This window comes from Penicillium soppii, assembly GCF_028829465.1.
Source record: "Penicillium soppii strain IBT 18220 chromosome Unknown utg000006l, whole genome shotgun sequence".
NCBI classification, from domain to species: Eukaryota; Fungi; Ascomycota; class Eurotiomycetes; order Eurotiales; family Aspergillaceae; genus Penicillium; species Penicillium soppii.
In genome coordinates, this window is record NW_026643236.1 from 1,651,997 (window position 1) to 1,667,483 (window position 15,487).

The following is a 15,487-nucleotide window of genomic DNA, read 5'->3' on the forward strand; positions in this document are numbered from 1 at the left end:
ACGCCCGGCGGCTGAGCCGAGAGGGCAACTATCACTAATCTACCAATACATGCATGTTTGGGTATACGCCGTGTCTCCTTGGAGCCCATACAGTACTTCCTTCCGTATTTGATATCTTAGCTTCCAATCTCATAGTCGGTCCCTGTGGGTTAGTATTGGTTAGTAGACTGGCTTGAAGGCGCTTCTCCAAGTGTTCAACATCCTATCCTCGGCAGTTGAAGCGCGTCTATCGTCTGCTACAAGGGGTTGGGGGTTAGTGAAAAGAGGTATTCTATCAGTTCGTCGGCAAGTCTAGGTGGCCTCAAGTCGGCCCGTGGCGATGGCGAATCGTATTGACGCTCGCACTGCTTCCAAATTCGGCTTCCACTTTTGATCATCGGAGGGTGACTTCCCTCCCAAGAAGAAGGACATGTTACTTCGGTGAGTGTGGGTACATTGCAGCATTTCCGTCCGGTGCGCGGTCCACTTCCGACATCGAAAGAGAAAGTGGTCTACCGTCTCTCTTGCTTGTCCACATGTACATTGATCTGTCTTGGCGGCATTGATTCGAAAGAGATATCCATTGAGTCTTGCCATCCCCGTGCGGAGCTGGGACAGCACGCTTGCTTCTTTCCACGATAATCGGTCATACAGCTGTCGCGTGTGTTTTCCCGGAAGGGCTTTATCCACTCGTCTCGAATGTTTCCCGATGCTCTCGGGTAGCTTACTGCTGGGGATTGCTTGGGTACGCGCGATCTTTAGAGTCGTCGATTTCATTTTGGGGACCTGTCCTTGCAGGATGGCATCTTCTTTCGTCGCGGCTCTCGCCTGCTCTTTCGCCAGCCCTAGTAGTTTGTTGTCTTCGCTAATGGGGATCCACCGGACGCTGATCTGATTTCCATGCTTCTGCAGTCTTCTCATCAGCTTGTAGATTTGACAGACAAATTCCTGGCCCGACTGTGGTCGCGGATTCTTCAGCGTGAGAGCTGCCCCTTTGTTGCTCGTGATCAACGTGATCCTAAAGTCTTTCAATCCCACGAGTGTCTTGAGTGTATGCGCTATTGCCGCCAGCTCCGCGGAAAACGGATTGTGCTCTGTCCTCGCGCTCAACGTGACGGACAAGGTCTTCAGTCTCACTTTCCGATAGCGGGGTGGTTGTTTCTCGATCGCCACTCCAAATCCGACCAGCTCGTTCCGTGCCGAGCTGCTGAACGCGATCCGCATTGATCCGCCCGGTACAGTTGACCAATCTGAGACAGGCTCATCATCAGTCTGTACGCGTGCTTCCCATGGTGCCAGTGTGAACGGATTGATGGTTTCCAGCGATTCCATGTCGATGTTTTTCAGCGCGTCCGCTACTTGGTACAGTGGTGAGCGGTGGTATCTCCTGAATTTCCTGATCCGATCTGTGTTTCTGCGGAGAGGATTGGTCTCTGGTAGTGTGTGGAGGTCCGTCCACATCTTCACGGCTCGTCTCCAGAATCGGTGTCGTGCCGCGGCGATATGGGCCTCGGCCTCCGCTACGCTGGTCGCCACGGTGAGGAATGTGCCCACAATTGCTTGCGCTCCTACCCTTTGCACCCGGTTGATCGGTCCTATGTTTTGATTCTTGAGGGCGTGCATCCAGACGTTCGAGGCATAGTCCACCACTGGAGCTACTGTCGACGAGAACAGCTGCCGCGCTGTCGCTGGAGAGAGACCTCGGAGTCGTCGAAGCTCCATCGCTGCCTCCAGACCTTTGGACGCTGCCCTGGCAATATGTTCCTTGAACTCCAATCGCGTGTCCATCAGGACCCCGAGGATTTTGACCTTGATCTTAGGCACGACCGTCTGTCCCTTGACAGTGAACGGCTCTTGATCCACTTTGCGAGCCTTTGGTGCGAAATGTATGATCGCCGTTTTGTCTGCTTCAAAAGTTGCTCCACTCCTCTTCTCCCAGTCGAGCGCTTCATTGACGATGGTTGTGATACCGTCCCGATTACTCTGCACGGTTGGCCCTGTCACCCACGCGGTAAAGTCATCCACGAAGGCAATTGCTCCTCCTTGGCCGTCGATCGGTCTCTGCACGAGGTCGGCGTTGACAGGATGGGAGACAGGGGCGAGCCCTGAGGTAGTCCAGCTTGTGGTAGGTTTTGGATCTCAGATATTTGCCCATTGATCTGGATGGTCGCCGTTCGTCCCGAGCAGAACGCCTTAACCCACCGAAGCAGAACTTCCGGTATACCTCGCGCCTTCATCCTCTGGATCAATCGTTCCTTACAGACCCCATTGTAGGCCCCCTTGACATCGAAGCTGATCAGGTGCCACCACCGATTCTAGGATCTTGCCTAATGTGGCGAGCAGTGAGATCGGCCGCCATGCCTTGGCAATGGTGTAGTCTTCCTTGTTCGGTTTTCTCAGTGGGATGATCTTGGCGTGTCGCCACTGTTTCGGCAGCGTGCCTTCTTCCAGTGACGCCTGGAAGAGATCGAGAACCCGGTGTTTGACCGTGGGCCAGGTCATCTTCCACACTATTGCCGGCAGGCCATCCTCGCCTGGTGCCTTCCAGGGCTTCGTTGCAAGCAACTGCCGTTCTACCTCTTCCATGGTGATGGCCGGCATATCCACTGGCGCTCTTTGTGGTCTAATCCCCTCATCATCAATGCTGTCCGGCAGCGGCGGGAAGAATTGAGTCAGTAGTTCTTCCGCCTGCTCCCCATGATCGGTGGTAACCGTTCCATTTGCTTTGACGAGCTGTGGTACCTTCCCGAAGGCTGCATCTTCCCCAGATTTGAGATACTTGGCAGCTTTCCAAATGTTGTCGTTGTCGGCCAGAAACTCATTCTAGTGTTTCTTCTTTTGTTTCCGAATCGCGTCATGATATTGTTTCGCCGCGCTTGCAGCCATGTCCTCCAGCTGTGGCACCTTTCGTCCTGCTCGTCGTTCCGAGCGGGCGTGGTTTCTCTAATGTGTGTATATCTGACGAAGTTGTGTCAGGTCCGCCGTCCACCACCGCTTTGCGTGCGGTGACGGTTTGGCCTTCGGCGTCAACGCACGAACCGCTTCCGACACCGCGCACATCAGCCGATCGGTCTTCTGCTGCACGGAACCTTCTACCGGAGTGGCAGTTAGCGTGCTCGCGATTCTGGCATTGATCTCTTTCCACGGTGCATTCTTGAGCAGCAGTCTGTCTGTCTGCGTTGGAGCTGTCCAAGGCACATCAAAAATGGTCTTAATGGTAACATGATCTGAGCCGTGCCCCGTTCCGTGGACCGCACATTTGATCATCGAGTCCGTTAAGTTTTCCGAGGCGAGAACGAGGTCGATCGTCGACTCGCAGTCTCCCGAATATCCTCCGCCGTGCCATGTCTTCGTGCCTCGTTTAAGCAGGCTGCTGAGTCCAAATTCATTCATGAGATCGATGATCGATTCCGCTTCGCCTTGTCTGACCGAGGACACCTCGTCTCCTCCCCACAGTTGATCATGGCGGTTAAAGTCCCCCATGATCATGATCTCTACCACCGTTCCCGAGTCTCGCCGTACTTTGGTGATAGCTTTTCTGAGGTGATCGCAAACGTCGTTCAACGCAGCGGCATTGCCTCCTTCCACATAGGCCGATGCTATCAAAATCCGTCGCTCAGGAAGCCGAATGACAGCCGCTGTTAGGTCCGGCGACTCGATCTGTACTTGCTCCGCTTCCACATCCTTATTTACCCACAGCATGCTTCGAACCGCCCATCTCCCTTCGCTCCACGTGGAGGGGACCATATTAGTCCATTTATGATGTCCCATCGGGGTGGTTAAGAGCCGGCCTTAAATCCTCCTCGCCTGGGGTTCCTAGATCGCTATTGCCACTGCGTTTGCGGTATCTTGGTCGTTTATGAGGCTTTCATGCACTTCACCCCGTTTCCTCACGTTCAGTTGTATCACTCGGAGCGTTTTATTCATTGCGTGGCGGATAGAGCTTCCGACAGTTTCTGCTAAACGATTTATGAGGGCCCCCGCATGGAACGCACTTCGGAACTGTCTGGTCGCAGCTACTGTGGCGATGGCCTTCTACGGCGCACTTTGCGCATCTCTAGGCATTCTTGCACTAAAAAGCCTTGTGCCCAATCTCCTAGCACTTATAGCATTGCATCGGTCGTGGTCGATGCTCGAAGGTGCTGGTCACGCCGGATTCTCCCCCAGCATGGAAGAACCCGTCGGCTAGCAGTCTCCGTGCGTCACTACCTTTAGTGAGGTAGACGACCATTGACCCATATGCTTTTGCGCTCTCCCTCTTGCTAAGCCATGCGACTTTCGCAACGGTGGCTTCGTTCTCCTCGCTAAAGGCTGCTGCTGCTCCGGCACGGATCTCATCTTTTTCATCCAGAACTACGGCTTTGTTAACGCTGTCAACTTTGATAGGGTAAAGCTCATCCCGAAGCACCCGTGCCCCCGCACCGATTTGGGATTCCGCCACTTTTTTGATCAGCTGGTGCTCGGCTTCGTCGCGGCACGCTATTCTGATCCGGTTCGTGTTCTTCGGGTCCACAGTGACGGCGCGACAACGCCGATGCGTGTGGTCTGCCGTCGCTCGGATCTCTGTCTCCACTGCCGCCCGGATAGAGCCTGCAGACATCCTCTCGTTTTCGTTCTCTGCCATCCTGGAGGTGTCGATTGTGCAATAGAGTGTGTCGGTGAACGTGGTTGGTGTTGTGTTCGATGTCGAGAGGCTCCGTATATTACTCGGGTGGCTGAGCGGGGGAGTGCGGGCGACATCGGCATAGGACGGGGAACCTGTGAAAGCGGGAGCGCTGATTTCTTCACGTAGGAATTGGATTTCTCGGAGGATTTCATCGTGACCAGTCTGGGCGCACGCTTCGGAGTTGCACTGCGATGTCGGGGTCCTGTCTGTCAGGTTCTGTAGCTCGTGCCGGACCCCGGCGAGGGCAGCACCGAACTCTGCTTTGGCTTTTTGTAGTTCTTCCTTGTGCAACTCGTCTCGTAGTCTGATTTCTGTCCTGAGTTTGGCGATCTCTTTCACCAAATCGTTCACATCGAGGTTGTCGCTCTCGGTCGCGGAGCCATCCGAAGTTGCCCTATCAGGCTGAGATTCGGGTCCAGTCCTCTTCTTTTGCTGAGGTCGCGTCTGCCTCTGTTCATTGTCGATTTCTTGTTCTTGAGCATAGATTCGGGGTGGTCTGGTGATGCGTTTCGGTCTTGCCAGTCGCGGTGGCGAAGCTTCGCGTTCGTCGCGGTCGGGCGGTTCAGGGGTTCGCATCGCGGCCCGTCCCGCCATCACTCTCAATCAGTACAGGAAATCGGTATTGTCGCCACGTGGCACTCCGCAAAGCTCTAGAGTCGTTTTCCTCGACGTGTGCGGCTTCCAAACCAAGTCCGTCTTCACTACAGTCACTCGGAAGAAACTCAATCTAGATCGTAGATTCCACAAAAGTCTCCAGTTGTGCCAGTCACTAGCGAAATCTGCTTCCTCCCTAACACTTGCTTTTCTTTTCTGGGGACCCACTGCCAAGGTACTAGCGCCAAAATTTATTCAACGGGCATCAATATAAAATCCTTCCTGAATGTATTGGGTTGTAATTCACAGCGAAATAATAATCTCAAATGTACTCAACATTTGGAGGCATGGTTTTTGATTAGGATATTCTCAGTATTCAGTATTGGATAATCCACGTGATCATTGTCTTGCAGGGCGATTGGCTACGAAAGATCCATCGATAGTTGCCGCCCTCAAATTACTGCTTCCATTGATAATTCTCCGTTAAACCGCATCAACTTATAAATGTCAGATTACGATCATAGTAATTCATTTTTCCCCCTTGTATCCAATTCGAACAGTTTTTCGATTCCCGCTGTATTGTGGGATCTTAGCTTAGGCCAAGGACGCAGAATTCTGACCGCCTTCGTGATTCGAAGATTAGATGCTGATGTTTTCACTAATCTGGAATAGTGACTCCCCATTTCCAAGGAATATCATAGAATATTACGTCGGTTTGATAGAGTGGATCATGGCATTTCCATGCCGTCAGATAACACGTGACCTAGTGAGGCAGGTAGGTCAAGGCGGGGTTGATTTACTATTGATGGCTCTTCCGGTAGAAGTGGGTCCACGAAATATGGCCTTGAGGTTTCGGTGCGGCGCGCCCCGTTGCCAATTCAGCAGAACAGACTTCCCCAGGAATGAGACTTCATGAAAGGATACACTGGTCGGATATCTCTGCCAACAACCGTCAATTGCATCACACAATAAATTGGACAAGATGAGTGCATTCCAAGGGTGGTCTTGGCATTTCTTTGTATCGATAGGATGGAGAAGACGGCTCCTGCCAATAGCATCTCATCTCTAACCGCCCGCTGCTGCACGTCGTGTTCATCATGAGGCTGAGTTTCCCCGGTTGGCAAACATTTTCCCTCTGTCTTACAGGGCTTCTTTCCTTCTCTCAAGCCTCCTCCGCTCTCCTTTGCTCATAGTGGCATATGTAGTCCCCATGAGTTAGGCCTCTATTGCACACCAAACGTCAGGACTTTCGAAAGGTCACGCGGGCAACTGATTTTCAGGCTTTTTCTCTCGCGTTGAAGCCATGTCAGATCCTGCGGGGTACACTGTGGGCTGGATATGCGCCTTGCCCGTGGAATACGTTGCCGCACAAGAATTCCTCGATGAAGAGCACAAAAAACCTAGCTTTGTGTCGCCAAATGACACTAACGACTATACATTAGGCAAGATGCACGAGCACAATGTTGTGATCGCCGTCTTGCCGGATGGTGAATATGGCACAGCTTCCGCGGCCAATGTAGCGACGAACATGCTGAATACCTTTCACAACGTCAGGGTAGGCCTCATGGTCGGCATCGGTGGCGGCGTACCAAGCGAAAAGCATGATGTACGTCTGGGCGATGTCGTGGTCAGTGCGCCTCGTGGCAATCAGGGTGGTGTCTTCCAGTACGACTTTGGCAAGTCGATCCAAGGGCAAAGTTTTCAACATACGCGGTTTCTAAACCAGCCACCAACGACACTTCGCACTGCGATGACGGGAATACAGGCACAATATAAGAGAAAGGGCCATCAGCTTACGGAGGCCATCGACATCATTCTCGACACAAACGTTCGGCTGCGCAGCGAATATAAACGTCCAGAATCAACCACAGATAGGCTCTTCCAGCCCTCTGTCAACCATGAATTAGATTGCGGTGCTGCATCCTGTGCAAATGATGCCTCAAACTGGCTCCCGCGGCGTGAGCGGTCCGATCATGAAGATAATCCTGCAATTCACTATGGTCTTATTGCATCTGCCAACCAGTTAATGAAGGATGCTTTGATTCGCGATCGACTAGCTGCAGAAAAAGACGTTCTCTGTTTTGAAATGGAAGCAGCGGGGCTGGTGAACACTTTCCCATGTCTAGTCATCAGGGGTATCTGCGATTACTCCGACTCACATAAGAACAAAGAGTGGCAAGGGTATGCAGCTATGGTAGCAGCTGCATACGCGAAAGACCTTCTACAGAGAATCCCTCTCAACAGAATTGAAGCCGAGGAGAGGATAAGTGCTGTTGTGTCTGGTTAGTCTAGCGCAGTCTTTTAATGATTTTGTCAGCAAATAATGACTTTGGCATTACTTAGAGGAGCTGAAAGGCATCCAACATCGCTTAGATCAAGCATACAGTCAAAAAGAACGACACTTTAGTGAACGGAAAGCAAGAGTCTTAACAGATCAACAGCGCCGTTGTTACCAAGTGTTCAAGGTCGTCAACTACGCGGAGCAAAAGAACATAAACCCTAAACGAGCTGGGGGAACCTGTCGATGGGCTCTCCAGAGCTCTGAATACATCCGTTGGTGGGAGAGCAACTGCAACGACCTTCTCTGGGTGTCGGCTGACCCAGGTTGCGGCAAGTCTGTCTTAGCCAGATCAATAATCGATGACTACTTAGAGAGCTCTCATCCATCTGTGAGAATATGTTACTTTTTCTTTAAAGACAATGACGAACAGAACAATCTTGCTACAGCACTATGTTCGGTACTTCATCAGCTATTCAGCCAGCAGCCTCATCTATTACAACATGCCATTCCGGCTTGGGAAAAGAATGGGGGGACCGTTCGACAAGAAGTTGATGAGCTTTGGCGGATCTTGATGGCGGCAACATCAGCTGACATCTCGTGCGAGACCATTTGCATATTCGATGCACTTGATGAATGTCGTGAAACCGATCAGCGCCGGTTAATCGAAAAGCTTCAAGCGTTTCATCGCCAGCCATCTTCATCAACAGATGAAATCTGTTTGAAATTCCTGGTCACCAGTCGTCCCTACGATCATATACAGGATCACTTTCGAGCAATCACCGATTCTTTCCCACATATACATATCAAGGGGGAGGAGCATAATGACCAGATCCACGAGGAGGTTGATCTGGTGGTGAGGACTCGGGTGAGAGAACTGGCTGAAACGGTACCACTGTCACCAGAGCTTCACCATCAAGTTGAAAAAAAGCTGCTTCAAATGGAACACCGTACATATCTTTGGCTACACCTAGCCATTGATGACATCCGTGCTACCTTAAAGCACAGCCTTCGGCCCGGAGCGAACTCGATAACACTAGTACCGTCTTCTGTGAATGCGGCATATGAAAAAATACTTTGTCGAGTCCCAGTCAATGAAATGGATACAGTCCAAAAGGTCTTGGAAATCATTGTGGCGGCACGACGTCCCCTGACAATACAAGAGATGGCCATTGCGCTGGGTATTGCCACTATCTCAGACCCACAAACATTAAAACAGGCTGAGCTAGATCCAGTCCAGTTGGAAAAGAAGCTCCGACAACTTTGCGGCTTGTTTGTCTTCACAAACAATTCGAAGATCTATCTCATCCATCAAACAGCCAGGGAATTTCTCATTGGCAAGAAAAATTCTAGCTATCCCAATTCTGCATACTGGAACAGCCTGACCCACGCGGAAGATCAAATGGCTGAGATCTGTTTAAGATACTTGTTGATGGAGGATATAGAATACGATGGAGATGAAGATAAATCAGGCTCCCTTAGTGGATGTTTCTTGGAATATTCAGCAGCACACTGGCCCGATCACGTAAGAAGCATGGCTTTGACTTCAATTCAAAAGGAAACCGACCGAGTGCATCGATTATACGACATAACGGGAAATCTATTCTCAATGTGGTTTCCCATTTATTGGAAAGCAGTCAGACCATACGAAGAGATTCCTGTAATGAGTGCACTACACCTGGCAGCATTCAATGGCCATGAACATGAGGTACAGTATATACTTGGTGTGGATAAAAGTGATGTCAATACACCTGATGATACAACAACATACCCAGTCATGTGGGCGTCATTAAATGGAAACGATAGGATTGTGGAACTACTACTAGAGCGAGGAGCCGACGTCAACACCCAGGGTGGACGCCACGGGAATGCCCTCCAGGCTGCTTGTGCCAGAGGACACGACAAGATCGCACTGATGCTGCTAGAGCGAGGAGCCGATGTCAATGCCCAGGGTGGAGACTACGGAAATGCCCTCCAGGCTGCTTGTTCTAGGGGACACGACAAGATCGCACAGATGCTGTTAGAGCGAGGAGCCGATGTCAATGCCCAGGGTGGAGATTACGGAAATGCCCTCCAGGCTGCTTGTTCTAGGGGACACGACAAGATCGCACAGATGCTGCTAGAGCAGGGAGCCAATGTCAATGCCCAGGGTGGAGATTACGGAAATGCCCTCCAGGCTGCTTGTTCTAGGGGACACGACAAGATCGCACAGATGCTGTTAGAGCGAGGAGCCGATGTCAACGCCCAGAGTGAATATTATGGACATGCCCTCCAGGCTGCTTGTTACGGTGGACACGACAAGATCGCACAGATGCTGCTAGAGCGAGGAGCCGATGTCAACGCCCAGGGTGGTCGCTTCGGAAATCCCCTCCAGGCTGCTTGTGCCGGAGGACACGACAAGATCGCACTGATGCTGCTAGAGCGAGGATCCGATGTTAACGCCCAGGGTGGACCTTACGGAAATGCCCTCCAGGCTGCTTGTTCTAGAGGACACGACAAGGTCGCACAGATGCTGCTAGAGCGAGGAGCCGATGTCAACGCCCAGGGTGGTCGCTTCGGAAATGCCCTCCAGGCTGCTTGTGACGGAGGACACGATAAGATCGCACTGATGCTGCTAGAGCGAGGAGCCGATGTCAACGCCCAGGGTGGATATTATGGACATGCCCTCCAGGCGGCTTGTGCCGGAGGACACGACAAGATCGCACTGATGCTGCTAGAGCAGGGAGCCAATGTCAATGCCCAGGGTGGAGAGTACGGAAATGCTCTCCAGGCTGCTTGTGACGGAGGACACGATAAGATCGCACTGATGCTGCTAGAGCGAGGAGCCGATGTCAACGCCCAGGGTGGATTTTATGGACATGCCTTCCAGGCTGCTTGTTCTAGTGGACACGACAAGGTCGCACAGATGCTGCTAGAGCGAGGAGCCGATGTCAACGCCCAGGGTGGAGAGTACGGAAATGCCCTCCAGGCTGCTTGTGACGGAGGACACGACAAGATCACCCAGATGCTGTTAGAGCGAGGAGCCGATGTCAACGCCCAGGGTGGATTTTATGGACATGCCTTCCAGGCTGCTTGTTCTAGTGGACACGACAAGGTCGCACAGATGCTGCTAGAGCGAGGAGCCGATGTCAACGCCCAGGGTGGAGAGTACGGAAATGCCCTCCAGGCGGCTTGTGCCGGAGGACACGACAAGATCGCACTGATGCTGCTAGAGCGAGGAGCCGATGTCAATGCCCAGGGTGGAGATTACGGAAATGCCCTCCAGGCTGCTTGTTCTAGGGGACACGAGAAGATCGCACAGATGCTGCTAGAGCAGGGAGCCAATGTCAATGCCCAGGGTGGAGATTACGGAAATGCCCTCCAGGCTGCTTGTTCTAGGGGACACGAGAAGATCGCACAGATGCTGCTAGAGCAGGGAGCCAATGTCAATGCCCAGGGTGGGGAGTACGGAAATGCCCTTCAAGCAGCTCGTCGGGGAGGATACCACCATATAGTGAAACTTCTCCAGAAACATCAATGTGCTGATCAGTCGACCTCCCAACCTCCCCCTTCCAAAAGGCTGAAGGTTTCATCATGATCCCACATTACCATGTTCAACTCAAACTTCTTAATACCCCCATATCGTCATTTTTGTTCTCTCCCTAGGTAGTTGTGCTATAGTCCTGACTCTCAGTACTGGAATACTTTGTCCATGATCCATCATCCTTGACCCAGCCATTCAAACAATAATTGGATAAGAAGCACAGAACCCAAATGAACCTGCTTGGTTTTTTTTCAGTCGACCTAACCTTTGTTTACCTCAGTAAATTAAAGACATGTACTCTCACTACTTGGGCCGGCTGTCTGTTGCCCTATCCTGCTTACGGGGTTTGGACCCATATGACAGGCATCAGATCAGGTGATATTTTAGGATCCTCAGATAAATATGAAGCTTTCTGAATTGCTATACGTACCCCGGAGTGCCGGCAATTTATGGAGGTTTCATCACCAATCTGATAAGCAAACAAAACATATCAAACAAAACAAACATGGTTCTCAGCCTCATTTCTCACATCATACCATGTGGTAGATATCAGAGGCAATTTTGTTGTATTGTAAGCACACTGTACCATGGTTTGCCGGTATCGTCATATTCAGCATCACAATTTCTTTTTAATTGACCGTAGATTAAGAACTGCGCACTAAGGCCTTGGCAGTGGAGCCCGAGAGAAGAAAAGCAGTCGTTGGGGAGGAAGCAGATTTCGCTAGTGCCTGTACAACTGTTCTTTATCACCTCGATAAATTAATGCAAATCACAGACGAAGCTCAGCTAATGGGAGATTGCTCCACTCACCGTATTTCTCGTGACAGTACCATATATCTATATGAATATCACCTTTCAATACGTGATATATTGCTCTGGCCACACTGAACTTGGCTAGGGACGGCCCAGGGAATTTTGCTAAAGGATGAAAGAAGGCTTGATATACGCAGTATCCTGTAACTTGATTTTGCCAGTCATCTTAGTAATCACGAGACCAATATTGGAGGTATTGAGGGGAACAAGTGATGAAAAGTTCTGCCAACATAAAAGTTTCCTTACTAAGGTGGTAACCGCGATTGTTGCTAGCATCCACCGAGAACTGCCAGAAGAAACTAGCGCAGCTGGTGTAAATTGGAAAACTGTCTCCATTTTGTGGAGGCTCGGGAGTGGCGTTGCTAGACAAATCCTAAGGGCATGAAGAAGGAAGGCAAGGATGAACTGTTCACGACAGTGTGAGGAATATTGCATACCTATATCATAAAGCAGCATTAGTACAGTTTGTTTACTACCATTAAAAACATTGCTTGATGGAGACCGCATTGAGCTGCTGGATCATATCTCCTTGCGGCATTTCCAGCCGTAGGATTCTGGCTGCTCTTCCGATCCTAATATTGCTAACCGAGCGAATTAGAATGGAGAAATTGGTCTCACATGTACTAAGACACAAAGCCGCTTAGGATATTGACTAATTGGATACGCATGCAGGTCGAACACAGTAATTATTATTACTTGGCTGGGCAAGCCTATACCATACTCTCCCTATTGGGCCCATCGATCGATCGACCTTGTAACGTCTTTGTAACGTCTTCGATATTGTCCAGTAAAATGCCCCCTTGCATAATTGAGCCTTCGCTGAATCTCGAAGTTGCACATTGAAGTCATCTGTGGTGTTTAAGGTGGCGAGATCCTGAATTGTTTTACTTGGCAAACTTGGCAAACTTAGCAAAGGAGCCCTTGCGAGCTGTCTGAGTGCATGCTTAAACAAAAGACTTGCAGAATTACCTCATCTTACCATTATTCATTCCGGCAACGATTCTAGTACTAAGATCCATACACCATCTGGCAAAGGGAGTGTTTGATACATCATAGCACAAACACGTACCTAAATCTATCTGTGGTCTCGCCGCCCCGAAGTCGTGGGATGGAAAACTAGCTTCTATTATCAAAATTTTGTCTCTCTATTACCATAACAACGCCTAAGTAGACCTCGCCATGTGCGTATTAGAGCACCTAAATAGTCCTCTCCAGGTAGGTCTCATGTTTAGCTCATCCAATAGTATTTTGATTAATAACATTGCACTTCAAATGAAGAGATAGGTGATAGAATGGCTGCTTGGCCGTGAAAGTTAATGCAAGAAGGAAACCCATACAAGAAGGTGTAAATTCAGAGTCCATATCAGGAGGGCGGACGAAGTATGAAATCGCACTTATCCTGGCCGTACTGTAGCAGTAAGTCAACGCCCTTGCCAGTGTTGTATAAATTATCATACGCACTCAATTGGATGTTCAAAGGACTTCTTTCAGAGAAGACCTGGAATGAACCTCTTTGTTGAGCGATGCCATTTCTTCCACTCCTGTTCAAATTTTTGTCCTAGCATATCCTCTTCGTCTCGTACCCTTACTGCCAATAGCAATAAAAATACTATCATGAATCCCGCACTTGTGCCCGCCCCCCAGCCATGCCACCGAGACAATGCCGACTCCGAGATCCAGCAACCAGGAGTTGCGTCCCATCAAAGGAACAATGACAAACCACCAAGGAAAACCATTGCTAGTACTGTATAGCTCGGATGCTGGATCCAGTTATAGATGCCTGTTGTAGCCAAATAGTTTGGCGGGGCAAGTTGGAACGTAAACTGTTTACCGATCCCACGATAGGCTGCGAGACGTACATACGCGCCAACGTAAATGAGGAGGAGTGCAGCGACAGACAATACATTCAACGTAAAGACTTTTGAGCTGACATTTTGGACCAGGGGGCAAATTTGTGATATGTGAGTGGGAGCGTAGTGTAAAACCACTGTTAGAAGCACATGGTAAATGGCAAGTGGGATGATAGTCCATCGTGCCATGGCCAAGAGCTTGTCGGTCTAAAAGACGATGCGATCCTTTCGATGGCGATTCTTCTTTTCTGGGGAAGGGTTGGGTGCCGTAACAATGAGTTAACTGAAATAAAACGCCATGGTCATAGCGATAGCGAGACAGGCTGGACCTAAGTCAGTCATAGTTGATAAAATATATTAAGTGAGCATGCCAAAAAAATTGAGGGCCTAATGCCATGAGAAAGCCTGTATTTAAGTTTATTCGACCAAGCATCTGGCTGTGTATTGTTTGCTAGTACGGGAATATGAAAATGCAAGGGACTCCTCGCAGCAGATATATCGCAAGAATGAGATATGTCTAGCTCTGTCGGATTCCCATCAGGCAAATGACTTGATCGAGAAAAACTGGGTTTGTTGGTAGAACCTGGTTGCGAATTTTTGCGAAACATTCTGGGGGTGTTGTACGGTATTGCCTCGATAGGAACCAATCAATCGAATTGGATTGGCCCAAATAATTTGCACAAATCTAAAGGACGCCAGAAAGTGTAGCTTGTAATAGAAGTATTCCATGATACAGCCTAAAAAATGCATAATGTATGTAGTCGCGGGTTTTAGCGTGTTTGTAATGTTGAAAACCCGAGTTGGGGCCCCGGACCTATATCAAGTCGCCCGTCGTGACCCTGACTATGGCCTAGTGCTGGGTCGAGGCGAACAGGGCTTCCCGTCCGCTCAGCTCCACTTACGCCACACGCCGGCATATTAGTGGTATGGTGTGGGTGACTACATGCGAATCTCTGCTGTTGTACGTTTCTGCTTCTTCGCCCTTTCTTTCGTTTGATGATCTATTATAGGATTTTATCTTCTAGTTGCTGGAGACTATTTACTTTCCCCTTCTATGTTCTCTATAATTCGGTAATTCACGTCTTTCTTCAATTTCTCGTTTCTTCGTTTCAGGGCAGATGCGCGCAACGCGCGCGTCTTTCCAGTACTGCCAAGAACAGAGCTCAGGGGTAGAGTAGCTGCAATAGGTATAGCGTGTTTCGAAAGAAGGTTCGAGAAAGAGTCTCTGTGTATTGTGTATAAGTGGTGAAACTGATTTCGAACATCCCTATACATTACTTCTTCACCACGGCCGTAGGCATTGCTAAGGTAATGATAAGTCTAGGGAAATAAATAGAATAACATATCTATCTACTCTATGGCCAAGGAATGTGCCGTTAATCTTACATCGTTCGAACATGTTCCATTGAATAAATAGCCAGGGACGAATAGTCTCCACCGTCCTAGTCAGTACCGAAGCCGTCACACTATTCAATGCTCTCATCAAAGCGCATGAACTCTAAAAAGAGATCATTTATAGAGCTTATATGCGAATCATCAGAATCACCGGAATCATCAGAATCATCACAATCATCACAATCATCAGAAGTAGTTGGCAGAGTTGCGGTGAGAAAATTATTCTCTGGGCTCGACAATATTTCATCACTCAAGTTCTCGAAAGTAGTTCCTGCGGGCTCTGACTGAAGCTGCCACTTCCTTTTTCGATTAACGCAATTTGACCGAGGCTCTTCGATTGAATGCGCATCATAGAAGTGTCGCCTGAGTTGGGAGGTGTCAAGATAGTT

General features: G+C 49.7%; 3 protein-coding genes across 3 annotated transcripts; 1 reads left to right on the plus strand and 2 right to left on the minus strand.

Moving 5' to 3' along the window:
* Positions 1–291: 291 nt before the first annotated feature.
* N7529_007971 (uncharacterized protein) lies at positions 292–3,726 on the minus strand (the record flags this gene model as incomplete). The annotated part of the gene is made up of 3 exons (XM_057243498.1): positions 292–2,084; positions 2,244–2,802; positions 3,019–3,726. 3 exons carry the CDS (start codon positions 3,724–3,726, stop codon positions 292–294), a joined length of 3,060 nt encoding a protein of 1,019 aa, XP_057095036.1.
* A 349-nt stretch (positions 3,727–4,075) lies between these two features.
* On the minus strand, positions 4,076–5,239 carry N7529_007972 (uncharacterized protein; the record flags this gene model as incomplete). Its single annotated transcript, XM_057243499.1, has 1 exon — positions 4,076–5,239. The coding sequence occupies one exon, from the start codon at positions 5,237–5,239 to the stop codon at positions 4,076–4,078; it is 1,164 nt and encodes a 387-aa protein (XP_057095037.1).
* Positions 5,240–6,542: 1,303 nt separating this feature from the next.
* N7529_007973 (uncharacterized protein) lies at positions 6,543–11,094 on the plus strand (the record flags this gene model as incomplete). Its single annotated transcript, XM_057243500.1, has 2 exons — positions 6,543–7,521; positions 7,583–11,094. The coding sequence occupies 2 exons, from the start codon at positions 6,543–6,545 to the stop codon at positions 11,092–11,094; spliced, it is 4,491 nt and encodes a 1,496-aa protein (XP_057095038.1).
* Between the last annotated feature and the right edge of the window lie 4,393 nt (positions 11,095–15,487).